At 59.9% G+C, this 12,439-nt stretch overlaps 1 protein-coding gene across 1 annotated transcript in view; it reads left to right on the top strand.

Moving 5' to 3' along the window:
• FLI1 (Fli-1 proto-oncogene, ETS transcription factor) overlaps positions 1-12,439 on the top strand; it is a gene marked incomplete in the record, with an annotated part of 82,095 nt that overhangs the window by 32,301 nt on the left and 37,355 nt on the right. Inside the window, 2 exon segments of the mRNA XM_027772699.1 lie at positions 1-67; positions 8,302-8,456. Of these exon segments, the coding sequence (XP_027628500.1) occupies positions 1-67; positions 8,302-8,456 (222 nt within the window).

Raw genomic sequence — 12,439 nt, 5'->3', positions numbered from 1 at the left:
AGGAATGGATCAGCCAGCCAGTGAGGGTCAACGTCAAGCGGGAGTATGACCACATGAACGGGTCCAGGTGAGCCCAGCTGTGAGGGTGGGCGCCCCAGGCCTGCCGTCGGGGACCTGTGGCTCTGGGTGCCTGTGGCACACGAGGCTCTGCGGGCCTGTCTCCAGGGTGCTGACAAGAGAGGGCTCCAGAACTTCAGGCTGTGGAGCGAGGAGTGCCAGGAAGCCCGCCGGGCTCTCTGGACCATGCAGCCCTCACAGGCAGGTTAGAGGAAGCCCCAAGCCTCTGCAGACATTCTGGGACAGCCATGTGTGGTAGACCCAGGCCCAGGGACAGCCCTGCGTGGGGATAACCCTGCACGCGGACACTCGTCCGGTGTGTAGAAGGGTCTTTCCCTCTCGGGCGAGCCTGTCCAGAGCAGAGGTGACCGCACATGCTGAGCGTGAAAGTGGGGAGGTGACGAGGGGTGGCACCTTCAGCACGAGGCCTCCCTGCGCCCCACACGCCACGCCTGACAGCGCTCTGGGCAGTGGAACCAGCGGGCGACCGCTCTGCCCACAGAGGCCGAGGGAGCAGATCTGGGGAGTTGACAGGAGCACGAGCGAGCAGGTCTCCCGCAGGTCACGGCCCAGCCCTGCCTCTGCCCCGCTCTGTGCTCCAGGCGACGCCCTTTCAGTCAGGGCCTGCTCCTCCGGGCGGCACGGGTGGACGGGAAGGGCCCAGGTGGCTTCCAGGACCCGGGAAGGGCTCGGGGCGGAGTGAGCCTGATGGACAAAGGTTAGAGAGGAGGACTAGCCTCCCTCCGAGATACCGGGTCACCCCGGACCTCAGCGCACGCGTGGCGGCCCCCCAGCGTAGACGAAGGCTAGTGCCATGCATGTCCCATGTGGCAGGGCTGTGCCTTATGGCCAGGGAGCCGGGAGGGGCCTGCAGCATCAGAAGGACCCCCCAGGAAATTGACAGGCAATCCCAGGAAGGCAGCGCAGAGTCGGAGCTGGAGCTGGCGATGACTACAGGAGTAAACGGGCGAGGCCCTGCGTGGTCGGAGGGCGTAGCTGCAGGGGAGGTGGGAGGGAGGGAAGAGCAGGGTGACTAGTCCAGAGGGCTCGGAGGACTGCGCCCTCAGCCGCCACAGGAGGGAGGGGAGAGGAAGACGGAGGGCAACGTCCCTGGGACTTCTCTGGAGCAGTCTGTGGCCACCCAGACACGCATGGCCCCTAGGCTTAGAAGCTGGGCCCAGGCAGTGTGGGGGCTGGACACGAGGTCAACACCAGCCGGCGTTTCACCTGTGCAAGTGGAAGGGACCCCAGGGACGAGTGCAGGGAGAGGAGACCAGGGAGGGGCAGCAGAGGGCATGGCAATTGCAATACTGGATTCCCACGTGACTGGCCACAGTTCGAGTCCTGGACCGGTATCCTGGAGAGTGTGTGTGTGTGCCCAAGCTCCCAGAGGAGAAGGGATTGTGCAGCCATCCCCCTGCAGAGTGACTTCTCACTTTTTCTCGCTGTCCTGTCTCTCTCTCTAGGGGAGCACGCTAAGGCAATAAAGGAAAACAAACAAAAAAACCCTCTACCATTAAAAAAAAAAAAAAGAAGTGAGCCAGAGAGTAGCCAGGAGGGAGCTCCTGCGGCCCTGTGCCCTCGCCCTGCCCGTGGGGACGCCCAGCATCCCCACATTGCAACCCCACTCACCGAAACCAGCGTCTGGGCCCTTGGGCACCTTCCCCAAGCCTAGGAAATCAGGAAGGCTAGCAGGTTTCCAGCTGCAGCCCCCCCACACACCCGGTGACACTCTCTCCGCAGAGGTGGCAGTGCTCGTGACGCTGGGGTCGCAGGGCATCCTTTGCCAGCACTCTCCATGTCATCTCACCCTTCGCTCCAACCCTGTCCTGGGAGGTAGATACCGTGTGAGGGTCTCCCAACGTTCACAAGAAATGCATATTATGGAAAAACTATGCACAGATTTCAAAATTTTTTTGCACCCAAACAAATGTGCTTTAATTGCATGTCCCACGACCGCTTTGAAGTGCCCCGCATACCTCTGTCTTGTGCGAAGGGCACACCGGGCTTGGGGTAAGGACCTCGTGTAAGAATCACAGCAGGCCAAGTGGCACCACCCAGGCTGCAGCTCCCTCTCCCTGTCGGCCTCTGCACCCCAGTCTTGATTCTGAGTCCCTCACCTGAGCTTCTCCTGCCCCCAGATTACGTACAAGGACACTGTTACAATCTCTCCATTTACAGATAGCCCAGACTGGCGAGGCTGTCCTAAAGGATCCTAACCGAGAAGAGAAGGCAGTGTGCCATTTGGGATCTCTTGGCTCCTGGGCCAGAGCTGTGCTGTCCAGGGCACTAGCCACCAGCCACGTTTTGCTACTGAAAAATGTGTTTTGCTCCGGAGCACCTAAAGCCGGGTAGTCCCAAGTCAGCAAGCACTCTGGGTGTGAAATTCACACTGCGCTCAGAAGACAGTACAGAGGGACCAGCAGTTAGCATAATGGCTATGTCACTAGACTCCCACGTAGTTGACCGCAGTTCAAGTCCTGGACCTGGTAGCTTAAACTCACTCCAGGCGCATGTGCATGCGTGCCCAAGATCCCAAGAGGAGAATGGAGAAGGGATTGTGGCATGGCCATCCCCCTGAGGGGTGATTTCTCGCTTTCTGTCTCTCTGTTTCTCTCTGTCTTTCTGGCAAGCGCACGCGCCCTATGGAAAAAAAAAAAAAAAACTCTCCAAAAAAAGAAAAAGAAGACAATATGGAAAAGCATGCAAGATACCTCATTGATTATGCTCAAATTATAAACTTTAGCTATGTATACACACACACGCACACACATACGTGCACACATTTATCCGTCTCACGAGCAAGAGAGACAGAGAGCAGAGAAACAAGCCCAAAGAGGGCCTTGATGCCTCCCCAGCCCAGCCCACTCTGGAACACAGGCACGCACACTCCTGGCACACTCGAGGCCAGCGTGGCACCTTCCCACGTGACTCAGCGTGCCTGAAGAGCTGGCACGTTAGTGCTTTTTAAAGTGTAATTCTGCTGTGCTCTCCAGAAAGACACACAGAGACAGAGGGGGGATGGCCTCTTCTCCTCCATTCTCCTCTCAGGATTTTGGGCACACACAGACATGCCCAAAGTGTTTTCCAAGTCATTGGTTCTGAGACTTGAACCACACAATCATGTGGGATTAAACCTTAACTACCATCCCACCAGCTGGCCTGATGCATTTTAATATGTTATTAAAATCCACTTCACCTGTTTTATTTTTGTTGTTGTTCCTTCTTTCTTTCTTTCTTTACAAATATGGCTATTGGAAACGTTCGAACTACCCACCTGGCTCCCATGCGTGCTTTCTCGCGTCCTGCTTTCTGACCCTGCCCTGGGTCACGATGTTCCGGAGTATTCCTAGGGACCTTCCACCTTCTTCGAGAACTTGGCTCGTCCGTATTGGTATTTGGGCCTTGATGGAAGGAGGTGGTCTGCATGCCTGAACGACAATGCCTGCTTCTTATCCCAGCGGTAAGGCATCTGGGCCAAGGCTCAGGGCCACACAGAGGGGCTGCAGGCTGCAGGGCTCAGAGGAAGCTGCCCTGCCCACGCGTGGGAGCTCTGCCCTCTCCTCTTTCGTGTGTGTCTGCGGTGCTGAATCTGCTGGGGCCATCGCCCTCAGAACAGGGGCCCATAGCTTCTGTGCAAATGTAGGTTCCAGCAACTCTGTCTAAGCTGCCGGCTCCCAATAACCCTCAGCTGTACCCCTTCTCAACCACGGGGACCAGGGGACATCTTATGAAGAGAGGACTGTCTGTGAAGGGCATTTGCCGTCAGTGCCTCAGGGTCAGCTTGTCCTGACGCCCACCTGGCCAGAGGTCCGGATGCCCTGGGCGCCAGAGACTGACCTGCCACATATGCGCTCAGTCCCATGCCCCCTGTAATCGGCGCCTCTCACGCTGCTATGAGCCCTCCTAAACGCCCTTAAGCTGAGCCTTGTGGTAGGAGACAGGACACTCTCAGGGAGCCACACCCCAAATCTAGAAAGGCTCTAGGCATCTATGGGGGTTAGGGTGATGGCTTCGTCATAGGTGCTGTTTCTCTCTTTTTGAGATTTGCTTTTTAATTAGTGCAGCTCTGTCTCCTAAATAAAAATGGCCACGTCAGAGCACAGACGCTGCAGAGACCCTAAAGGCGATGCAGATGGCTTAGTCTCTTACCATGCACGCTCGCACGGGAGACACACGTGATAGGTGTGGGTGCAGCCACGTGGCTGGGGGAGCCCTGAAGACCTCGCGTGGGCTGTGTGAATACTGGCTATCACCCGGCACACGCAGACTGCAGACGAGTGCCCTGGGCAGGCGGAGAAGGCGTCAGCGTAGCCGCAAGTTTTCTTTGCGAGACTGTAATGTCCTGTCACCCAGCCCCTCAAGGTTTTGTGCCTTGTTCTGAACTGCTCAAAGTTTAGGAGGTGCTTTTGCAAATCGCTAGCGACGTTCAGAAGCGATGTTTGGAAAGCAGCTGCCTTTTCCTAGTTTTGCTATGGAGCGCATGCGCTCTCTGGGAGAGACACTCAGAGAGAGGGGAATAAGAAAGCACCACCCCGCGGGAATGACCACGCTGCCACTCTTTCTGCTCCGTTTCTCTTTTGGGGATTTTGGGTAGGAGTCCGCACACGCGTACACACACACACACACGTTCAGAGTGGTTTTCAAGCTGCAGGGTTGCAGGGTCTAGGAATCAAACCACAGGGTCGGCCATGTGGGATCCGGCTGCCTTAACCACTGTGCCGCCAGCCAACCCAGAAGTTTTGAGCAGTGCTGACCGAACACCACGGACGCTAGTGGAGGGGTAGGCCACTGACGTCCAGGGGAACGTGATGGACCCAGCTGCAGGGACCCCGTGCACTCAGCATGGCCTCTGGCCGTGGTTTTCGGTCACCCTGAGATGGAGAGGCCCCTGAGTCACACTCACAGCCACCACTCCTCCCTGCTCTGCCGTGGTGGCCCAGGCCCTCCATCACCTGCCCTGGCACCGTCTGCGGCCTCCAGCCCTGCCCGGCGAGCTAGAAGCTAGGTGTCAGTGTACACCAACAGCAGCACGAGGCTGAATGGCAGTGCCCCCTCTGCACGCCCCTTCCTGCTCCCCCAGCCTCTTCACGGATGCCAACAGCCTCTTTGGAGCAGCCTTGATGTGGCTTCGCCTGCTCCCGCCCTGGCAGTGGCCTTTGCCCCCTTGGCTGTGCATGTGTGTGCGTGCCTGGGGCTGCGGAGTGTCCCAGGACTCACAGAGCAGGACGCGTGTGGCTTTCCTTTCTCTTCAGAGCTGGAGCCAGTGGAGCAGGCCTGGCCGGGCAAGCAGCAGTCCAGGACGTTCGGGGCTGCTCTCCCGGGCACCCCTGCACAGGTCCCAGCATAGTCAGGGGCCAAGGGTGGGGCCTTGATCCAGAGGAGACCGCCCAGGCGGGTGGGCAGCCAGACAGCACCTGCCCTGCTGAGCAGGTGTGCGTATGGGGAGGAGGGAAGGGTGGGAGACAGACAGGAGGCATGGCCACTGGGCGGCAGAGTGGCACCGGGGGAGAATCGCCTCCTCCCTGCCTCCACCCCTAGGCTGTACCGCTCTCACCACAGCCGCCGCTCCTCACCTTCCCAGCACACATCAGGCAGGGGTCACCAGATGCCTGTCTTTCCAAATAGATTTTTCTCTCCTCCAGCACAGGGCCTGGCCATGCCCCCGTGCCTCCGTGCACCCCATAAACCATAGGGTCACTCACGGGGCAATTCCCGAGGTCCTGCTTCTCTGCATGGCAGGGGTTGACTGCCCACTCGAAAGCCCCAGAGGCCAGGCTGTTGTAGAAAAGGAATTTTCAAAACTTGCGAGGAAGGGAGGAGCCGTGGGGCTACTGCCTGCTCTCGGCCGCCCCTGCCCACGGGCCTCCCGTCCTTCTGAGGCCCCTGGCCTGCCCCAGCTCTCAGCTCTGGGCGCCCCCCCACAGTCCACAGAGCCCCCAGGGAGAAGAGCCTCATGCTCATGGTGACCAGCAGCCTCATCCCCAGACTTGGGCTGCTCTCGGGCTGTTCACAGCTGGCCAGATGCTGGGGAAGGCCAGCCAACTGTGGTGGCACGTGTGGGGACACGTGGCAGTGTGCACATGTGTGTGAATATGTATGTGTGTGCATGTGGGCGGGTGCATGTGACAATGTGCGTATGTACGTGATCAAGTGTGTGCCTGTGTGATGGGTCGTGTGCACGTGTGTGTGCGTGTGAGGGAGAATGAGTGTTGCGAAGCTATGTGAATGTCTATGCGTGTGGTGGGGTGGGTGTGTATATGTGTGCATATGCAATGGAACGTGTGTACATGTGTGCATGCATGTGCATCTGTGGCAGGGTATGTATACATGTGGTGGAGCCTTGTGTGTGTGTGTGTGTGCACATGCAAGTGTGTGGTGGAGCATGTGTGTATTTACACGGAGCGTGTGTGTAGCGCGTGCACACGTGGAGCATGTACACACGTGTGTGGACCATGAGTACGTGTGTGTGTGTGTGTGTGTGTGTGTGTGTGTGTGTGTGCAGTGAGCCACAGGCGGGCGGGGGGGGCGGGGCCGGCGCCGCTCAGACACAGCCCTGGTCTGACCAGGCTGCTTCTCATCTCAGGCCAAGTCCTCGGCAGCAGAAGCCGAAGGCGGCCGCGGTGAGCAGGCTGACAGCTCCGGCCCCTCCGCCTGCCGCGGGGACATTAAACCTTCGGCAGGCTGGGACTCTGACGGCTGCTTCTTGGTTCTCTGCCTGGAAAAACAGTAGGCGAATAGTAAAGCCTTAAATTCTAACATGTGTAAGTTCTACGTCTTATTTTCGTTTTCAGCCTGTGCACCCTCTGTAAGACATCAGGAAAGAATTACCGTCTGACTTCTAATATCTCAGTGGAGCGTTTATCTCCCGGTTATGGTTAAGTGATCTTCACATTTTTTCCTTTCAGATTAAGAAACAAATTCATTTAATTTTCTTTATTGCACATGCCCCGCCCCCCCAGGAGGCCCAGGCCGTCTCCCTCCTCCTGGGCTAGTGGCTGCTCGTGCTCCTTGTGGGGATGGGTGGGGCCCCTCTGGCATGGCCTGTCCTTAGGCCCTGTGGCGGTCCATTCCTGCCCATGGCAGGGTGGCCGAGGCAGTGGCCAGGCCTTGGAACGTCCGGCTGAGTTGGAAGGCCAGGTCTGAACCTTCCCTGAACTCGCTGGTCCGCAAGCCTGGCCCGGCGCGCTGGAGAAGACGGGCTGTCCCCCAGGCTGCGGGCGACACTTCCTGCTGGCGCGGCCACAGCTGTAGCCTTGCCTAGGCCTCAGTGGTATCTGCTGACCCTGTCTGCTGCCAGAGGGGCTGAGTGGGCGCTGGGCAGGGCAGGCTGGCACGTCCCCAGGTGTGCTGGGTTGGGCGGATGGAGAGGGTCTGGCTCCCCTCCGTGGCCCTCCATGGTCACCAATGCCACGAGAACCCGGTGATCATGCCCGCCCGGGCATGAGCGCGCTGCCCTTGAGGCGGAGCAGCCTTCTTCCGGTGCCATTCCATGCTGCCTCCCTGCGTCTTCCAGCCATGGCAGCAAGAGGCCACAAGGCCATGGTGTCCCGATCAGGTGGGCCTTCCGGGACCATCGGCCTCCTTCACTCAGCACAGCTGTGCCGCACGTGTGCGGCCGCAGAGCAGTGCAGCGCTGAGGCCTGAGTCCAGCTCCCCACCGAGTTGGGCTGGTCCCCTCACTTCTTGGCCCCTTAGCTGTGGGACGAGGCACGCTGGGCTGTGGGGAACCCCTGTGTTGCGATCTCTCAGAGATGTGTACTAGGACGATGTGGTGAGCGCTTTTCTCATTCAGCTGTGCAAGGCATACCGTAGGGCACTGGAAGGTCACTGCGGACACCATGACTCCAGTTCCAGAACCTGCCATCACACAGGACTCATGGGGTGGCGAGTCTGCAGGGACAGACCCGACCGACTGCAAGACGTGGAGAGGCAGGGAGGGGGTGCAGACACCGGCACGGCGGTGCAGGCTGCCAGCCGTGTGGATAGATGCTGGCCCGGATGGGAGGGTGCCGGTGCCGTGGTAGAAGTGCGGACGGGCGTCAGTCAAGGGCACCGAGGACCCGCGGAAGTGTTAGTGCCCACCTGCACACAGCAGTGAGCTGGGGCGCGAAGGGGCACAGGAGGTGGCCGTGAGGGGGATGGAAGTCAGTGTCATCCTTAGCGCTGTGGTCATTAGGCCACGTGGCCTGAGCTCACTGCCTGCACACAAGGTGACCTCTGGTGGCCTCTGTCCCACTACAGGGAGTCCCCGGTGGACTGCAGCATTGGCAAGTGCAGCAAGCTGGTGGCTGGAGGTGAGCCCAACCCCGTGAACTACAACAGCTACATGGACGAGAAGAACGGCCCCCCGCCCCCCAACATGACCACCAACGAGAGGAGAGTCATCGTCCCCGCAGGTACTTGGGGCACAGGCCGACGGCCCTCCCCAGCTCTGGGGCCAGGAGGGGAGGGAGGGCCGGCCGGGGCCAGTTCTGCCCCCCAACTGCTCTGCATGGCAGTGACGTCGAGCTGCGGGCTCCACACTTGTGCACTGCAGACGGAACGCCGGTCCAGGGCTTTTACGAACATGAGTCTCCTTCCAAACGCGCCCCACGGGTGGCCAGCAAGCCCCGAGGCCTAGGCCGATGGCATGGCTGACAGTCCAGAGGGTGACAGGTCTATGCAGATAGCAAGAGAGAGCAAGAGAGAGAGAGCACACACAGCCAGCTCTCGTGGGGACTAACAGCATCTCAGGAACGATGCAACTCCCCAGGGCTCTCAAGCCACCATGAATCTAGTCACAATGCTCTTGGCACTGTAATGCCACCGCCACAACCCTGTCTCTGCCCACCCGCCTCAGCACCTGCAGTGTAAGTCCCAGAACACACACACAGCTTTAGAAGCCGTGATCCCGTGTAACAACACAGCTCCTGTACAGCAGGCTTCCCTCAGAGGCTCCCACCCGCCACCAGAACCTGGGGCGCAGGTTCAGAGCTCACTGCCAACCACGCATCCCAGTCCCGATCGGGGTGGGCTCGCGAGGAGGGCGGGGCGAGGCCCTCTCGGCTGAAGGCACCTCCGAACTCCCAAGGCCATCCTTGCCTTTAAGGAGAGGCCTGTCCCTGTCGCTGCCACACCCCTGTTCAAATGGGTACTTCCTGGCATCCGCCAGGCTCCACCTTTCCAAAATTACAGCCAGCTCTTTCAGACTGGAAATAGAAATTACTATATTTAACAAGCACAGCGCCTTCGCGTGCATGCGACGGGTTAGGTCACGGTGTGAAAATAGCCTCTTCCCTGGTAGTGGCGCTGCTGGCTACAGAACATACAATCATGGTTCAGGCCCTGAGTCCCTTGGCCAGACATGCCAGCCAGCGCCGTCCAGCTCAGCTGCCCCCAGCACTGAGCAGCCCGCTCCAGCCAGAGGGTACCTGATCTTACCGGGAAAACCACAGGGAGCGTCAGGCCTTCCGGACATAGGCTCAGCAGAGGCTGGTTTTCTCTCTCAAATTTTCTTTGTTATTATTCTAATTTACTACAGCCCATATCTACTCATTAAAGAGAGCCAGAGAGAGAGGGAGATAGGGAGAGTGAGAAAGCAAGTTGCCTGGTCTGGGACTCAAACCATGGTCAGCCTGGTGGGAGTCCAGCACTTGAACCACCACAGCCCTGCTGGCCTCTGCAGGAGCTGTGAAGGCAGACGCCAGCCCTCTCTGGGCTGCCGGGCTGCCCGTTGTCCAAAGGCTCCACGTGGCAGTGGCCCTCCTGCCCAGGCCATCCTTATTCCGTGGGAAGCTGTCTCACCACCTTCCAGGACAATGCCCGTGTCCAGGTGCTTCAGGCCAGATTGAGCGTGGCAAGGACAGGACAGGGCGGGGCCTGGGAGTGTCCTGTCCCTGCACGGCCTGCAGATGGCTCATGGGCATTCCTAGCCACTCTTCCACACGGGGAGCCGAACACAGAGGAGGGAGAGGGTCCACTCCCAGCACAGGCAGCCTGAGGGCTCTCTGCTCTGCTCCACTGTGACGTAGGTGACCAGCTAGAGTGTCGGCCCAGAAGACAGCAGCCAGTGAAACTGCGCAGGGCTGACCCAGTGGGTCCTCTGCGTACCTGCGCTGCCCCACCCCAGCAAGGCCAGGCCTCACAGACCTCTCGTCATTTGGTGTCAAACTCCCCCTGCAGCCCAGCAGCTGCCGTAGGAAGGAAACTCCTGGGGGCGGGGGTAGCCTTAGAACCCTGTGGCCACCCTCTCGTGGGGCTGGCATTTGGGAAGGGGCTCTGGGGACAGCAGAGACATCAGGCATTAGGGGCTGTGCTGCTGGTAGCCCTGGCCCTGAGCACAGCCCGGACCCCGTTGCCCACTCTCCACGCTGCTCCCGGCTGGCCCTCAGGCTCAGCCTCCTGGGCGTGCAGAGACGCCTCCCAGGGCAAGTCCACAAGCCAAGGCAGTAACACGGGAGGCGAGCGACTGATGGAGTTTACGGTGGACTTGAAGTCGAGGATAAACGAGGACCCAGTTAATCACCGGCCCCGTGGGCGGATGGGAAGGAGCCAGAACTAAATCGCCCAGGAAATTCACTGGGAAGAGCCTGGCGTGACCCAGACTGGAAGATTTATACTGCATGTGTGGAGGAGCGACGTAACCGGGCTTCGGAGCCCACAGTGAGGAGGAAACGGTAGAGAAGGAAGATGGGTCTGGAAGTGGGCCTGCGGCCCCGGGTCCCACAGTGCGGCCGGGGAGAAGGGGAGGGTGCCCCCAGGACATTTTCTTCAAAGGATTCTGAAAAGGCGCAAAATGACTTCTGTTTACCAACGGTTCGTGCCCGATTGCTTCTGGAGACTGCAAGAGTGAAACAAGCAGGAGAGCTGGGAGAGGGCAGAGAGGGGAAGAGGGCCGGCGCCCAGGAGCCGTTCCTGCCGGAAGGGTAGCGGCTCAGGAGGCAGAGAAGAGACCAGGGACCCTCCTGTGAAGGCTGGATTGGCCCGGCTAAGACACCGATGGCGAGGGGACATCGGGAGAGCCACTACCCTTCCAGGACGCCACCCTCCATCTGCAAACTGGGACCAAGGAAGCCCTTTGCAGGATTGCCTCGATGGGCGCCCGCATGCAGGAAGCTCTGCAGACCGGCTTTCGCTGGTCATGGGGCAGGGTCCTCGCACAGACCTTCAGCAGCCTGGACCTGTGACCTGAATAGCCTCTTCTGCCCCCCTGGGCCAGCTCCTCCACCCCAGCATGGGTGCCACAGCCTCCCTGCCCCCACGGCAGACTCAACCCCAGCACCTGCTTCTCGCATCTAAAAGCCGAGGCCAGGTGAAGAGCCCACCAGGCAGGGGCATTTGGAAGGCACTAGACAGGTGGGGACTTGGCCTCTCAGCCAGGCCGGCTGCACAGTGGGAGCCGCACGGCTGACCCCTGCTGCCTCGACCTCTCCCCACCGTTCAGGCTTCCTTCCCTTCTTGCCGAGAGCCTCCATGGACTGCAGGATGGGGGAGGCTGAGAGCTGGCGGACACCACTGCCCAGGAAGCAAGCTGAGTAACACAGCCCCAGCCAACGCGCGAGGCCTACAGCCAACAGTGCAGTGCCATGTCTCCTCCTCTAGGAAGCCCTGGGGGACTGCCTCACACCGTTCCCTTCAGCCTTTGAGTCCCTGAGCACCCCGCACCCTGGGCTTGGCTGTGCACCCCCTACCAGAGTGCACCCCAGGGCAGACGAGCTCTGAGGGCAGGAGCCAGGGGCTCTCCTGTAGTGAGCGCGTTCGAGGTGCTCGTTGGAGTCACGAGCAGTTGGTGGCCAAGTGAAGAGATGGGTCCCAGACGGGGAAAGTGGCAAGATCTAAGGGTTCTACCTACGGCGGAACCTACCGGAACACATCACTCACAGGCAGAGTACACAGACGCCCCAGCTGAGAAGGAGCGCAAGGGCCCCAGAGCGGAGGTGGCCTCTGTCCTTGAGGAATGCTTTCACTCAGTGCTGCGGGGTTCTCTAAGGCCAGTGCTCATCTCGGCATTTAGAAGCCCTGAAACCTTGGGTGTGTCCTGGGAGGAACGACACAGCCATCCCGGGTTGGGTTCCGTTGAAGACTCACGGCACCGGCTTCCCCGCGGCCCAGACCTCATCTGTGAGGGTGTGTGCACACGGATCTCTGTTCGGGCACCGGCCAAGGAGTGGCAGCTCCGTTGTGAGATCATTGATACCCTTAAAGGGCACGCGGCTCCTTCCCAAGATAGGCCCTGGCCCGTGTGATCGCACTTTCACCGCCCAGGCGTTTCCCGGGCAGAAGCTTCCACTGTCCTCCACACCCTTCAGACAGCGTCCAGTCGGGCTGCATGGGACGCGGGGCCTGCTGGGTTCTGAGCGGTTCCGGCAGCCCAGATGCTGCGGGCCAGATGGGTGGCCTG

Source organism: Tupaia chinensis, unplaced genomic scaffold (assembly GCF_000334495.1).
Source record: "Tupaia chinensis unplaced genomic scaffold, TupChi_1.0 Scaffold000292_1, whole genome shotgun sequence".
NCBI lineage: Eukaryota > Metazoa > Chordata > Mammalia > Scandentia > Tupaiidae > Tupaia > Tupaia belangeri.
This window is presented reverse-complemented; position numbering and strand designations above follow the sequence as displayed.